Consider the following 16569-nt stretch of genomic DNA (forward strand, 5'->3'; position numbering starts at 1 on the left):
AACGCAGTAAATTGGAACTCTGCTGAAAGGTTCGTCAAAGCCTGGAATAGGCAGAAGTGGTGCAGGTGGTATTTTCTGGTTAGGCTTACCAACAACCTGGCATATATGGCATAACTTGCAGTATTCTGCGACATCATTTCTAAGTCTTGGCCAGTAGAAATGCTGCAAGATCTTAAGGCAAGTCTTCCTTATACCTAAGTGTCCAGCCAAGGGGGTGTCATGGGCAAGACCAATAATTTCTTGCCTATAAACTTTAGGCACCATCACTTGGTATACCACTCTCCATTTCTTCTCTGGAGTAGCATAAGGATGCCTCCAGTTCCTCATTTAAATGCCGTCTTGATGGTAATAGCATTCGGTCACTTTGTCTGCTTCTTCCTGCGGTTGAGCCCTCTAGCTGAGCTGAAGAACCTCGGGTTTTTTTTTTTCTGTTCTTCGAATAAATTCCTTCGGCCTAATGAATGACTGTTTACGTCTGGCCATGGCATAATAACATTCTTAAGCTTGTTGACACTAGGTGGTATTATTAGGGCCTTTTCTGTGCTAACAAGACTTTCAATGTCGGCTAGGAAAGGGTCAGAAAGGTCCATGTAATCAAACTCATCTTCTTGCAAATCCTCATTTTGTTGCTTTCTAGTCATCGCCCTAGAAACAACACAAGCTGGAGATAATTCAGCATGATCTTCAGGGGATTTAACATCCACCACCGGTTCACTGGTAACAATTGGTTCAGCAACCACTTTGTTTCTAGCCAGATAATTTCCTAGCAATAATGTAACACCCTCAACAGGTAGATTAGGACGAACACCTACAATAACTGGACCAGTAATCAAATCTGACTTCAGATAAATACGATGGAGAGGAACATCTATACAACCTAACTAGACACATTGTAACAAAACGGAGGCACCAACAGAAGTCTTCTCGGACAAAGGCAACACACCTTCTAACAATAAAGACTGAGAAGTTCCAGTGTACCGTAAAATCTTAATAGACTGAGACTAGAATCATCAACAATAGAAACAAACTCATCAGACATAAAGGGTTTATATTCCTCCTTGTTATTATAAAAACTTGACTTAAAAGCCTGACACGCAGGACATTCAAACGTCCTGGTAACAAAAGGTGTCGTACAAGCACTGGACTTCTGCTTATATTTGCAGTCTAAGCATTCAGCCATCAGTTGGCCATTCTTCTTACAATAATCACAAGTCAGTGACTTCTTCTCAAAAGTATCAAATTTTGGACTAGACATATTATAATTGGACTGACTATTATTCTGTGCAACAGGTTTACTATGAGTACGCTCAGTGCTTTGATTTTTGCAATTTCAACTAGAAACTTCTCTTCTCTGAAAGAGTATAATCATCTGCAATAACAGCTGCTTATCGACTGTTTTTTCACAAAATCTGGGAACCATACGTATATTTTTTGCTGCATCAAAATATTCTGCTTTCATCTGTGACCATTTCAATTTTCATTTTATCCATCTCTAGCCTTTCCCTCATTTCAAGTTCTGCCTGTTTTAATGTAGGTTCATCTTCTTTTTCCTTTGATTTCTCCATTTCTAGCCTTTCTCTCATCTCCGGTTCTTTTGATTTAAATTCATCTTATTTTTCTTTTTTATCCATTTCTAATCTTTTATTTTCTCCGTTTCCTTCATTTCCAGTTCTTTTAATTTAAGTTCATGTTCTAATTCAAGTTGTTTTAATGTAAAGGCGACAACATTTTCGACATTTAAGGTCAAGAGCCTATTCACCTAAAATTTCTGCCTCAACCAATTTGTGCAGTGCAATTTTTTTTTATAATTTGTTTTCTCATATATACTTTAGAATCTAATTTCAGATATTAAGCAAGCAACACTAATTACTCTTTCTTTAAATTATCAAAACTCTCCATGTCTGGCGTTTTTAAAAATTTACCGGCATCAAATGCCATTTTGTAGAATTTTGTTGGCTAGTTATGATAAAAATACTGAAAAATTAATAAGATATTTACGTTAATCCAGGAGGAGCCCCCAATTTTTGTTACGGTCAGAAATCAACTTTCAATTGTAGCCAACAAAAGACACAAATCGATAATGAATTTTAACAAGATTTGTTATACAAAAGTTTACAAAAAGTATTACACAAATATTACTGGTAACTTCAATAATATACTAAACACGTACATATTTCACCTGACAATCTTCTTTTTGTCACATGTTATTACAATCTGAATCGTAAACACATAATGTAGCCGGGTTATACATGTAAGTGGGATCCCAACCATTCCCTTACTTTGTTTCAAAGATTTATAATGATATATAATCAACCATGATAAACGTGTTTGTTTTGTCATAGAGTTATGATATTTTAGTAATGATAAAATCTAAAGAAAACCGAAAAGATAGCACCAGTGCATTAGAACCTACCTACCACTCAAGTCTAAGTTTTTAGTGAATTTTTTTTAGTTGTTTATGATTATTCATCTTTTCTTTTAATCACGGTTTTATGTTAGCTTTTTGCAACCTCCAAACCCCCACCCCTTCCGTTCGTTTGTATCCTTTACAAATTACTAACACGTTAGCCTTCCTACACTTTATCCCTAATTAATGATTCATAAATGATGAACAGTGGGTTTTTTAACCGAGAATGACATGTTTAATGTTTTAAATAAAAATCTACTAAAACAGGAAGTTGTAATGAATGTATATGGGCATTTATCCACGAATTAGTTAATAGATTGTGCTTTGGTTTTCTAATTTAAACAAAAAGTGGAAAGTTCTTCCGTGAGTCGTTCAGATAGGTTTACAACGTTTTTTTTTTTCTTCATTTTTACAATCGACGCTTTCTATAGATTTTTTATAATAACGAGGGGCACATGTCTCCTAATTCATTACAGTTTATGAATGTTTTATACTTTTAAATTTGATTAGTATTAATAAGTTTTATTGTGTATTAAAGTCCTCGGTGACCGAGTGGTCTAAGTAGGTACAACTGCATTCAATTCATTGATTACTGTTAACATTCCGAAAGGAAAATAATAGTGTTTAGCTCTAAAGGAACGACCGTACTGTTAAAATTAAGTGACTGAAGAACTTTAGAATAGTTTAACATTCAACATAAGAATGAATAGTCATGCAACGTGGCCTCAATTGGGCGACTATTTAGTTTTAATTTAGTTTACAACACGTACTAGCATAGTACATCCTTAACTTTGAATAGACATTATATATATTCTGTCACTTTTGTTTTTCATTTTCCAGATGAATGTTTCAACTTGGTAGTTTATTCTCGAAAAAAAAATATTAACTAAAAAAAAAAACAGTCTATAAGTATCTAGCAGAACTCACTGTGTGTTTGTTTACTGTTTTGCAGGCTCTCTAATACGAAAAGAGCCTGTCCCGAGCCGATTCGTTCGGAAGAGCGAGAAAGTGACAGTGGATGGGCATTTATACAACAAAACGCCCCAGCCTGTAGTTTACCATGAAATTGAAGTCAAAAACTTCAGTCAACACAATGGGAACAAAAATATCCTCAAACTGTTAACAATATTACATACAAGTATGCGCAGTCTAACTGTACTCCAAAATGGCAAAATGTTAACCAAGTGGCGACCAATTCCATTCAATCAAGCATGCAATCCAATCCTTTGAATTATAAAGCTGGTCAAAAAGGATATGAAATGGCGAAAGTACAAAATGTAACAACGGATTGTTCTGAAGGTGTAATGGCCAAAAATTATTGTTATTGATACATGTATCGGAAATTGAAAAATGGATAACACAGTGTGTTTAATAGCAGGTTTTTTTTTTTTTGCTTATATATATTAGTAAGAGAATTGTTTACTTTACACTTCGGTGTTGACATGAATATCAATAATGTGGTCATTTTATTAAATTTCCTGTTTAAAAAACTTTGAATTTTTCGAAAAACTAAGAATTTTCTTATCCCAGGTATAGATTACCTTAGCCGTATTTGGCACCACTTTTTGGAATTTTGGATCCTCAATGCTCTTCAACTTTGTACTTGTTTGGCTATAAATATTTTGAAATGAGCGTCATTAATGAGTCTTATGTAGACGAAACGCGCGTCTGGCGTACTAAATTATAATCCCGGTACCTTTGATATCTATTTATTTTACATCATTGATGTATCTAAACAGATGGTGTGTACGTACTGTATGCATACATTTTATTTCACTGAAACTTTTTGGGCTTGATTTGCAATTGCGGCGTTGATGTGGTTACATGTACTTCATTAAAGCATATTTTGGCTGCAACATTGATTCACGTATAGGGTCTTTGCATCGGAAATAAACATATTTATTCTAATTGTTCTTCTCATATTTGTTATGATGGTATAATACTAAAACCCTAACGGGAGGGTTGCGCTTGATATTCATATTATAAAGACATAATCTTTCAGTCAGTTCAATTGAGGTCTGGGGCTGGCATGTCAGTAGCTGCCAGAAGTCTTTTATTGATGTATGTATTATTGTCATTTTGTTTAGTTTCTTTTGTTACCTATTCTAACATCGGACTAGGACTTCTTTTAAATAGAATTTTACTGTGCGTATTGTTGCGATTTGTTTTTTCTATAGTGTTTAGAACTATAATGGGAGGGTTGAGATCTAAAAAAAAACATGTTGAACCCCGCCGCATATTTTCGCCTGTCCCAGGTCTTAAAAAATCTGGTCTTTATTAGTCTTGTAAGGTTTTTACTTTTAGTTTCTTTTATATATTTCGGAGTTAGATATGACGTCCATTATCACAGAACTAGTATACATTTTCGTTAAGGGGCCAGCTGAAGCACAAGTCCGGTTACGGAATTTTCTAGCTGTATTGAAGACCCATTTGTGGCCTTCGGCTGTTATCTGCTCTTTGGTCTTGTTGTTACATTTCCATTTCCGATAGCGTTTCAATTTTTATTTAAATTGGAACATTTTTTCATTGTTTTAAATTCCTTGTTATTGGGGTGGGGGGCTGGGGATATATCATGTATAACTTCAATTGCAAAAAACTAGATTAATGTCATATGTAACATCAGAGTATATCAGTGATTGCCGTTCGTCAAATCAATGAATTATCAATATATACTACGCTTGGATACATGTAGTTATTTAAACACAAAATACATCTAGAAACTATGATCCTTTAATCTTTGTTCCCAATTCATCTGTATTGACAACATGATCAACTATAATTGATTAAAAAAAATGGTTCATTGAAATCATGTCATGACTGCGACATTTAAATATGCCATTATGTTTTTCTGCAATTGACGATAACCGTCATAGATTTTTTTTATCAAACTAAAGTTTAAAAATACAGATCAATTAATTTGAAAAAAGAGACAGCCGTGTCATATTCTGATATATTTACTTCTGCAGATACTATTTGTATTTGATTGATACGTAATCACGCGGGTTCTTTGTTTTGCAAGGATGTAGCCGACTGTTTAAACATAGTGAACTCCATTTTATCTCCATACATTTTCAGAAATTTTCATATAGATGTCCATGTCTCACCTACATGATTTTAGTTGAAATCACACGCAATAGGTTTATGTTTTTTCTTGGTAAAAGTACGTCAATAATGTATTTATGTGAAATAAATTTGTTGTAAATACGCTGGTTGACAAGTACGGGTTGTTATTAGACGGCCGGGTGATCATGGTGATATTTCATTTTAAATAAAGCTGATATATTTATGAAATCCAACTTACAAATACTAGACATTTTGTTTGTTTTATTATCATGATTATATCAACAGCTTTATATAATTTTTAAAGATTTCAAGTTAACTTATACATGTTATAATTTGGCTAAGTTGCTAGTTTTTTCATGTTGTGGTGTATTCAGCTTCTAGATTTCGGTCTCTGAACCTCACCCGTCTACCATACTGTTAGTTTTTGCTTGAAATGTGCATTGGAATCTTTTGTTGCAAATATTTTATAACAATTTGTTTTAATAGAGATAAAAAATGACCTTTCTGTAAAGTGAAGTAGGAATGCTAAAGGAAACGTGTAGAGACGTTATTTTAAAACTATTAAAATTTTTGTTAAATGTACGCCTTTGAACAGGTTTATCAAAAAATTGCTGAATTTTGAAAAATCACATTATGATGCGCATCGTACCTTGTCCTTTGTCTATTGTAATATTCCTGAATACATATTCGTATAATTTACTCGGTCTTTTCAATATATCATAAAAACAATGTGCACCATTTCTCGTCAGTTTAAATATTTTAATCTTTTTTTTTTATTCTTGCAATTTTCTTTATACAATTATTGTCCCTCCTTATACTATGTATGTTAAGGAGCTTATGGATCTGCCTACTGCATTCCATGTCTTCGAATGACAACAAAATTACTCCTCACCAGTTTGACCAAAGAAGGGAAAAACTCGGAATAGTATCGATAAAGAGTGATTTAATATGTAATACTATGGATTCATTTTTATTCCTTAGATACCAATTTTCGTTGGTTTTGTGGGTACAAATGAACCACGAATTCAAATGTTCAACGAATAACATATTTCAATAGACTTTGCACACAGCAGAATTAGGATAAATATAGGAGTGGCGATGTCTTTACCTGTACATCATGTATTCTTTATCGTTACATTAAAAACAGGGGAAAAGAAAATCTGCCATATTATCAGCGCAAACAATCTACAGAGACGAGTATCGTAAAATAAAGAACGGACAGACTACATTTAACTTGCACCTTACTCGACACAAGAATGTTTATTAGATACATTACGCTGGAGACAAATCGTACAGATCACGAATTTTGTTACGTCTACTAGTGTCATAAAACTACGAGCTACAAAGTCACAGAAACAAGTCAATGTTCAGCTTCACAATCATTAAATGCGTACAATAAATAACGGAAACAGTAGTTTGTGGGTTGTCAAAAGTCATAAATTGATTGGTTTATTTGTCATGATACTATAAGCTACAAAATCACAGAAAAGGTCGATGTGCAGCTTCATTATCACTATATATATACAATAAATAAAGGAATAGTAGTTTATCGAATTTTCAAAAGTCATCAATTGATTGAGAGAAAACAGTTTTGGATATCAGGAATTTGTTTAGTTGAAATCAAGATCAGTTTTAATTCAGAAGCTTTATATTAAAACATGAACTAGTTCAATTAAATTTAGATCTATTGTACACATTTAATGCTATAAAATTGGATACGTGCAGGCGGTTTATTTGTCGTGTTTCTGTTTCAGACTTTTCAGAGATCTTACAACCTGATTCATGTTTTGTTTTGAACGACAACTTTAAAGAAAGGGAGACTATCTGTAAAAGAGAACGATCCTTTTTCTGTAGATTCGGTAATTAAAATGTTTGAAGAATAAGATAATGATAATAAACATGGAATGATTGATTGTTCCGATTATTTATCATATATATAGTACTAAATACAGTTATTTTGTATATCTATTAAAGAGTCTTTTCTCCAGTTTCCATTTTTTTTTATCTTGATTCGCATACCGGGCGTGAAGTCATAAATCGAATGACGTCAACGTTTGACGTTTGCCATTCAGCAGCCAGTTTTCTTGTTTTATACGAAATGTTATCACATTAAATTAGAAACTCACAAAATACTTGCAAGAAAAAAGTTGGTCATTAATGAAATTCGTTTTTGCTCTTTTCACTAGAGTTACGTTTTATAGTAACCTATATATAGCTATAGGTTGATGTTTGTTTGTTAATTTTTGTGGGTAAACAACGCATGCTAATAAAATAGGAATGTCATGCATTAATGAAGATTTCAAATTTATGCTCTACAAGGTACATCTGTTGTTTTGGTCATGATCAATAGCTTATAGCCGGTCATCAAAGTTATGAAATAGTGAGGTCAGGATTCTGGCTTTGTACGACACTTACATTTTTTACAGGTGACTAATATCCCATATGTTTGAGAATAACTGATTAATGATACATTATTATAATAATAAAATTGAGAATGGAAATAGGGAATGTGCCAAAGAGACAACAAACCGACATACTTTTCGAAATAATTGAAGAAAACGCGACAAAAAGATTTTGATTACTTGCTAAATATATATTTTGTTGGCAATACAAAAGTATGGCATTTCAATATTATATATGATGAAATGTATTATAGGGACAGATGATGATAAAGGTGATTTTATTTCGATTCCAAACCTGTCGATTGGGCCACAAAATAATGCTGAATCTAACAATTGGAGAAGTAAGTTCAGTAACTCCAATTACCGCAAAATGGCCTTAAAATTTTTATATATTTTTATTTTTCTACTATCAAGTGTAAATTTATGAGTTCCTTGTAAATATTTCTCATTTCCAAGTTGACAATTCAGATTTTCATATCAAAATTTCTTAACTGCAAGTTAAATTAATTTTTAAACACAGTTGTTTAATGATAATCTTAATAAATAAGTCTTTTGAAATATCCATTTTATAGATATCAATCTAATAGTGTTACTAAGTAATAGCGATACATTAAATGTTTTTCCAAGTGACAAGTTTCTGTCTCGTTTATGTTGTAAAACGCTTATTATCAATCCGGGAAAGTGGGTGCGCTAATTTGGTGCACTGTTAAATAGCAATAACTATTATCTTTTTATGTATTGTATGTACTGGACACACTACTGGACGAAAAAACAACTGTCCATACCAGTAACAGTCGTTGTACGACTGTCTTAGTCTGTAAAAGACAATTAATGACTGTCAAATCTGTCATATTTCGTTGCAACAGTTCATTTATGTCTGTCCCAACTTTTCTACGGGTTGTGAAAGTCAAAAAATGCTACCATCAGTCATTTCAGAACTGTTGCAGTGGTTTACGGTGTTGTCACAGTCAAAATCTATTTATTACAGTCTTTCTAATAGTTGTGGCAGTTGCATAATGTCCGTCCCAACCTTTTAATAGTTGGGACAGTTAACATTTGTTTGTGTCAACTTTTCAGACGTTGATGCAGTCAAAAAATGATTGTCACAACGTTTTTAGAGTTGGGACAGTCGTTAAATGTTTGTTACAACTTTCTAAAGGTTGGCACAGTCATTAAATGTTTATTACAACTTATAAAAGGTTGACACAGTCGTTAAATGTTTAAAACAAACACTTCATAGGTTGATACAGTCGGTATTACTAAATGTTTTAATACAAATATTTTAGCGTAACGGTAGTCCATCAGTGTAAAAAAAAAATCACGTCTCACCCGGCTCTCAAGATTTGATTTTGTTGTGAAATAGTCCATTACTTATACTATTATCGTCCTTCGTGCGATTGTAAACTTGTTTTGCTGTTTATTCACTTATTTTGCGATCGTTGTTTGTCTTTTGTCGTTTTCCATTTATTGCCGTAGCATTGTCCGTTCATTTTTGACAGTCATGTGCGTTTGACTTTAAATAATCCTTTTGATATCATTACTTTTTATTTTATAATATCTGTTTTATAACATTTTCGTTCATAACTGGTTTTAAAAACCAGAAGCTTTCGTTTAAAATAGAGTTTTAATATTATTGCAGAAGAATGAGAAGATGATAATGGATTCATTCAAATTCATATTTGATAAATTCTGCTCAATAGAAAAATGTACAAGGGTGTACCTGAAATAAATTTAAAGATTATGACTAAGTTACCAATATTGTACAGCATAATAAACCCGTTTCAATTCGAATTACACCAAGAGGGAAATTTCCGATGATTAAAAAAATAATTAGTAAAATCTGTCAAGTTTCATTAATAACGGAAAACAATTCTTCACCGTAAACGATTTATCCACTTTAATTTTTTGTCGGCAAAAAAACAAAAAAAACGGGACCTCGGGTCGGCAAACTATATTTTTACACAGGTAACTACAGATGTTAGACCACATGTTCATTAATCTGAGCTGGAAAATACAATCGGTGAGTAGAAATTATCAATATTTTAAAGCATGTCTATCGAATAATCATGGATTCATAATTTTGAAGGGAAAATGTGCACATTTGTCGGCTTACAGACCTTACAATGTGTTCTCATTGGCGGATCCAAAGGGGGGGGGGGGTTCCAAGGGTTCGAACCTCCTTTGTTTTGGCCGCTCAATGCATTTAAATGGGGACATATAGTTGGACCCCCCCCCCCCCTCTCCCTGTTTCGTTCTGGGTTGGAACCCCCCCCCCCCTTTTTTTAGAATGGCTGGATCCGCCACTGATCCTACGGAATCTATATTGAGATACTCCGATAGGCTATATATAGCTATGAATCGACGTTCTATATTACCACACTCGTGCATATATAGTTGCATGTTCCAGGGAAAATATAAGCTTTGAGCCACCTTTAAGCTTCAATGTTAAAGTTGTGCTTCATAATAAATCATTGAAAGTCACGAAGGACACCGTTCCCCCCCCTATTATCACTAGTAGCACGATTTCAGTCTGAAACGGTCATTTTGGTCTGATCACATCTTGATTGACTGGATTTACCGCTAGAAAAAATCGTCAAGATATTTCAGATAGTTAAGTCGCCGTTCAGATCGATAGCCTCATCAGGTAAATCAGTTCGTTAAGGCGTGTCAAGACGGAAAAGACTGAATCGTCTAGCGGGTTGTTTAGACCCGTTAAGACCGTGTCAGACCAAAACAGACCATGGATACAAAAGAACTTTCAAAATTTTCAGACCCTGTTTTGATCCGTTCAGTATACCGGTTTGATACCACGAGTTGCGCCCCTTCTACTCGATAATGCATTTTAGATTAATACATGTATATATGTATTTTATTATTAGAATTTGAAGTATATTTTGATTAATTAAAAAAAAAAAGATTAAATCTTGTGTTAATTCTTTATTTCTTTTCTTGTTTTGTTAAAAACTAATAAATTATTCTTCTATATATATATGTTGTTTATTTTTTAATAAATGTTAGTTTATATAAATATATATTGATAGTTAAATGCAAGGACGTACGTTAATTGTATACACACCAGAATGTATGCCATAAATTTAACCTTGAAATGTTGTGAACACCGGTAAAAATGTTTTTTTGTATTTGAAGATTAGTAACGGAAAATCCTAAACGTAACCTAAAAAAGTTAAGGAGATGTGGTATGATTGCCAATGAGACAATCCACAGAAATGCAGCGGAGGCAAATTAACACAGTCATGCATATTTTTGTTTTATGCATGACAGTTTCTTTAATTCGTTTTCTGTTGATATATGTCCTAGTTTACCGTTGAAGCTGTTGCTTTTTTGGTATGTTTATTTTTTTTTCGTGCGAGTTACTCTATTAAAGTTGGAAAAAAATATTCCCGACATTCGGAAATTCGAAAAACGACTTCCCGGATCCCGAAACCTGATCATATACTGCATTCAGTCTCTGTCGGGACGGTGTTAAAATATCACCGTATAAAAATTTTCATTCAAACAATATATCCTTATAATATTTATTTTCTTATCCATATAATATGTATATAGTACTTTGTATATACTTTGTATATATATATATATATATATATATGGCGTTGATTTGAAATAAAATCTGTTTTAGTTAAAACGGTCGAGTTCAATGGCACGTGCTAGTAATCAACCGGGTCAACAGGTAACAAAATCAATGATCCATAACGTAAGAAAGTACATGCCTTTTATATTTATCATCATTCTTGATAAAAAGGTCTAAACTTTAATAAAGAATGAATGAACACGTATTAGTGATGTCTGACCTTCAGTTTTTAATATAAATTAATGCTTATGTTTTTTTTTTTATATTGAGCAAAGTAACGAATGTGAATCTATTAAACGTTAAAGGTTCTTACAATATCATATACCAAAAGACCATGCAAAATATTTGAGCGCCGCATGTAAAACCATTAAAAAAACATGTACTGTTAGGAAGTTTGTTTAGTATTCAAAAGAAACGTTTCGCTTCTCTATATAGTTTAGAGAGTATTCCTTTAAATTGTGTCAGTTATATAAAGTAGTGTGTATTTGTATTCTATTTATTCATCTAAATGTATCATTATAATATACATTTTGTATTTCACAACTATATATACTATAAGTTGTAGTGTGATTGATTGTTGTTTAAAGTCCAGTGGCAAATACTTCATGCATGTTCAGGACCAGCTGTAAGTTTATGACATGTATGGAACTCACCGGTGTAGTTTTCACGTGTTATAATAGATAAAAGAATAATTAATTTTTAAGATATCGAAACATGAAGGAGGCAAGGCGCATGGATTACCCGCACTTATCAGTTCTTTTCTCTTTTTTGTCTTCAAAAAAAAAAAAAAAACGATTTTTTTTTTATATGTTTATATAATTTACGATAACTGTGGTGTATACGTGCTGTCAGACGAAAGATACATATGTGCCCTCTAAATATCTATTTTTACTATGGATTGTTTGCTTTCGTATTGACGTTTAACACACAACTTTAATTACTGACTGGATGTATGTAGAAATTCAAACGTACTGGAGAATGAAGGATGCAAATCCAAGCTTTGAATTAAAATGGTCATTAAATTTGCCACACAAATAAAAGAACAAGTGTAAGTGTTGGAATGACATATACAAAATATCAACATGTGCATTGTCGGAGAATTTAATTTTGATTTTACTTTGGTAACTGGACAAAATTGAAGAGAGGCAGCCCAATCTTTTCTCCTTCTTGTTACGAGTACAAATAGATTTTATTTGCTTTATAGACATCGAATAGAATTCAGGGCATAACATTACGGAATATGATCTTCAAAATATACAATTTAATACCAATAACATGTAACAAATACATTGTTTTTATATATATATATATATAAAAGTAATTTTTGATCATCAGTGCAAGCAGTAGCGTTTGTTTGATTTTAAAACACGAATCGATCTATACTATTTAAAATTACAATACGCAAGCTGAAACCGTACCAAGTGATTATTATTTTTGCACACGACATCTAGGCTGTCGTCCCACCTCTAACCGTAGACGGTTCTATTGGTGGGGATATTGTGCATTCAACCGTGGATATGATAAAATATATCTGTAATAAACAAAATTGTAATGTTTTGATTGTGTAATGTCTTAATTTTTAAGGTTACGCGGGTTCGGTATTAAGCGGGACAATTGGTATGAACACATTTCGATATACGTGTAAATTATATTAAAAGAAACTTTCAAACGCAGTTATTTTCGAGGATATTTAAAGATACAAATAAAAAAATCCTTTTTATGTTTTTGAATTAGGCTGGAACATGTACACATGACAGTTGTAAGTAACAGCTATATAAATATACAAGAGAAGATGTGGTATGATTGCGAATGAGACAACTGTCCACAAGAGACCAAAATTACACAGACATTAACAACTATATGTCACCGTACGGCCGTCAACAATGAGCAAAGCACATACCGCATAGTCAGCTATAAAATGCATTTCAAAGATACTATAATTAGAATAAAAGGTTAACGTACTTACAAAATATGTCATCTTAAAGAATGTGATTTCACAAATAAATTATTTTCAAATTCGCAGTCCAAGTCAACCTAAAATCAGTTACACACATTTTTAATGTTATAAATCCATTCCAACAATATCATTTTAAACACACACTAGCTTGCCTTTTCATTAATTTGAATAATACAAATTCAGCTAAATTTTGTTTATTCCCATCAACAGAGAAATCTCACACTCATCCCAGACGTTAATAATACTCATGCACTTCAATTTTGATAAACAATTTATTGATACGGATGACAACGCTTTAATATACGGTTACATTAGGGTTAAAAAAAAATGTGAACTTGTTTTTAATTGAATTCAAAGATAGATTAAACGGTAGCTTTAGGCAGCAACCATTTGATTTTCTGGGGTGGAAAGGGGGGGCTATGTTTTTTTTTGGAAAAAAAAGTTTGTTTCGAGTTTTGGAAAAAAAATAATTTGTTTTTGACTCTGAGAAAAAAAATGTTTGTTTTACCCTCAGCTGACACTATATGTAATGCTAATATTGAAAGAAAAAAAATTTGTCGCCAAAAAAATGTTTGGAAAAAAAATCCCCCCCCCCCCCCCAAGAAAATCAAATGGCTGCTGCCTTAATAGTGAAATGAACTATTTTTTTGAAGACTCGCCTAAATGTATGTTGCATAGATGTATTAGATCATGCTGTAAATTATATTTATAAAACCATTTATTTGTAAATACCGCATAAATCAGTCTGTTCACTGTTTGAATATAGAAACTTGTCGATTTTATAATATTGAGAGATATCCGAGATTTTGTAATATGGTGTGATAAACAAGTAATTGAAGATGAATATCATTTTATTTTAGTATGTGAAAAGTATAATGAACTTCGAAAGAAATTTATCAAACCATATTGTTGGAGAAAACCGTCGAATCTTAAACTTTTTAAACTTTTTAGACGATCAATGCATTTGAAAGGGGGCATATATATACAGTTGGAACTCGCCCCTTTTTTATGCTCGGTTGGGACCCCCTTTTAAAGTGGTTGGGTTCTCACCAGTATCTGTTCATAATGTAAAGGAACTAACCAATTAAAGGGAAGTTTTTATTTCTGACTGAGAAGGTACGAAATTAAATTCATTCATTAATGCTAAAAATCCATTTGATCCTATTCTGCTGTACTGTTATAATGGTATACCTATACTTATATGATTATTTGACTAATTGTTTAAATGTAAATATGTTTCACTGATGTAATTGAATATTTGTAATAATTGTTTTCTGTAAGTTGTATTGCTTACGAATAAAAGATTATATTATTAATAATAAATATTATAACTTTCCTTTTTTGATTGGATGACCATGCAGTGGTGTTGCAACGCCAAGGAACTGGTAATAGAAAGCTATTTTGATTTGATACATATGACAATGAATCTTAACAAAAGGTTCTATAAATTCACAATGAAAAAAATCACAATACCGTGCATTAACTCAACAACCGTCCATCGACAAATATTACTCGATATTCATTGAAATGATAACAAGTAAACAGTTATTGTAAAAGCAGAGCAGTCTTTAATTCTAATAGTTTTGTCAAAAATGATTCAAAGTTTTACCGATGCAACGATATTTTATATATTTTGAGTTGAAATGGCCTAGCGGTAGTCTGATCACTTCGAATCTAACACGCTTAATCTTTCCTGGGCATTCGTAAAGTTTTTAAACTAAAATAAGATCTTTATTATTAGTTATCAAAACATATGTTATATGTAAGCTATCTATTATAAATCTACGAGGAGTTTCAAGAAAAATGGGGGGGGGGGGGCATTGAAGTCTAACTTTATATATGTAAAAAAAAATAAAAAAAAGATCGAGATTTGGTATTGATTGCCAATGAGACAACTCTCCAAAAGCATGAAAAGAGATTAACTTCATAAAGTTATAATAACTAACCCATTTCAAGACAGACTTTGTCATTTCTGCGGCTCAAGAGATATCTGTGACGAATATCATTATATCATGACATGTTAAGTGTTGGATGTAGCTACAGATAGACAGACATTTTATACTGGAATATTGCTGCAAATTTTATATCAAAGGAATCGCTTTCACATTCTATACTATTATGTACTATATTAATACACACTTAATCATTTTTTTAAAGTTCAAACTCTGAATTGAGAAAAATTGAAAGGAAAGGCAAAAAACAATTTAAGAAAAAATATACTGAAATTAAAGGGAACTATATTTGTGAACGAAAATTGACAACGAAAATTGAAGGGGGATAATTGTGTTCCCGGACCAGTACTAACAACACAATTCATAAACAAAAATAAGATAATCCGATCAATTTTGTTGATTCAGGGACTTTCCTGCTTGGTTGGATAATTCACGGCTCAGTAATTGGTGTCATTTTTTCAAAAGAATTAACAAATCTATCTTAGTTCGATTTCAAATTCTACCAAAATTTAACTCTTAGATAAGCAGCGTGTACCAAATATATGCATCCATCCTGCAAATACGATGAATATGAAGGATCCTGAGTGCACATTGTATGTCCTGAGTGCACTCAGGAGGTCATTAGCGGTATTCAGACGTACCCCAAATAAAAGATTGGATTTTTTTTCAAACTTAGCGCACATGCAATGCACCACCTCTTCGGAGTCCTCCAAAAAGGTAAAATTCACCTGTATTTGTATATCTGGTGTATGAAATTCATTGTGTATATGTTCCAGACCATATGAGTATTTGGACCGTACGCGTACGGTCCGGACCGTATACGTATACTCGTACGGTCCGACCATACGCGTACGGTCGGACCGTATGAGTATACGCGTATGGTCCAGTACGAGCTGACCATACATGTTATTAGATCATATGGGTTAAATTTCAAAAAATTAACATTAATCACAATCTTTATTTTCAGATTTACTAATTTAATATTAATACAATTACACGGATAAAATGAACAAATGAACAATTGAAATAAAATATTTGTTTAATTGTATATCTTAATCCTAATTTTGGTACTCTCAACCAATGTTACACTTGCTACCACAAGTAACGTACTAATATTTTTTCATTTACATTTTTGCAGTTCTGTATGTTCCTTAGCAAAAATATTTTTTGGTAAAGTTGCTAAATATTCTAAAACA

At 32.4% G+C, this 16569-nt stretch overlaps 1 protein-coding gene across 1 annotated transcript in view; it reads left to right on the forward strand.

The window, feature by feature from the left end:
- The first annotated feature begins 3666 nt into the window (after positions 1-3666).
- Positions 3667-16569, forward strand: part of LOC143053713 (uncharacterized) — a 33612-nt gene continuing 20709 nt past the window's right edge. Inside the window, exons 1-3 of the mRNA XM_076226500.1 lie at positions 3667-3706; positions 7225-7329; positions 8127-8213. Coding sequence (XP_076082615.1) covers positions 3667-3706; positions 7225-7329; positions 8127-8213 — 232 coding nt within the window. The remainder of the gene's footprint in view (positions 3707-7224; positions 7330-8126; positions 8214-16569) is intronic.

The sequence above is a fragment of the Mytilus galloprovincialis genome, chromosome 12 (genome assembly GCF_965363235.1).
Source record: "Mytilus galloprovincialis chromosome 12, xbMytGall1.hap1.1, whole genome shotgun sequence".
NCBI classification, from domain to species: domain Eukaryota; kingdom Metazoa; phylum Mollusca; class Bivalvia; order Mytilida; family Mytilidae; genus Mytilus; species Mytilus galloprovincialis.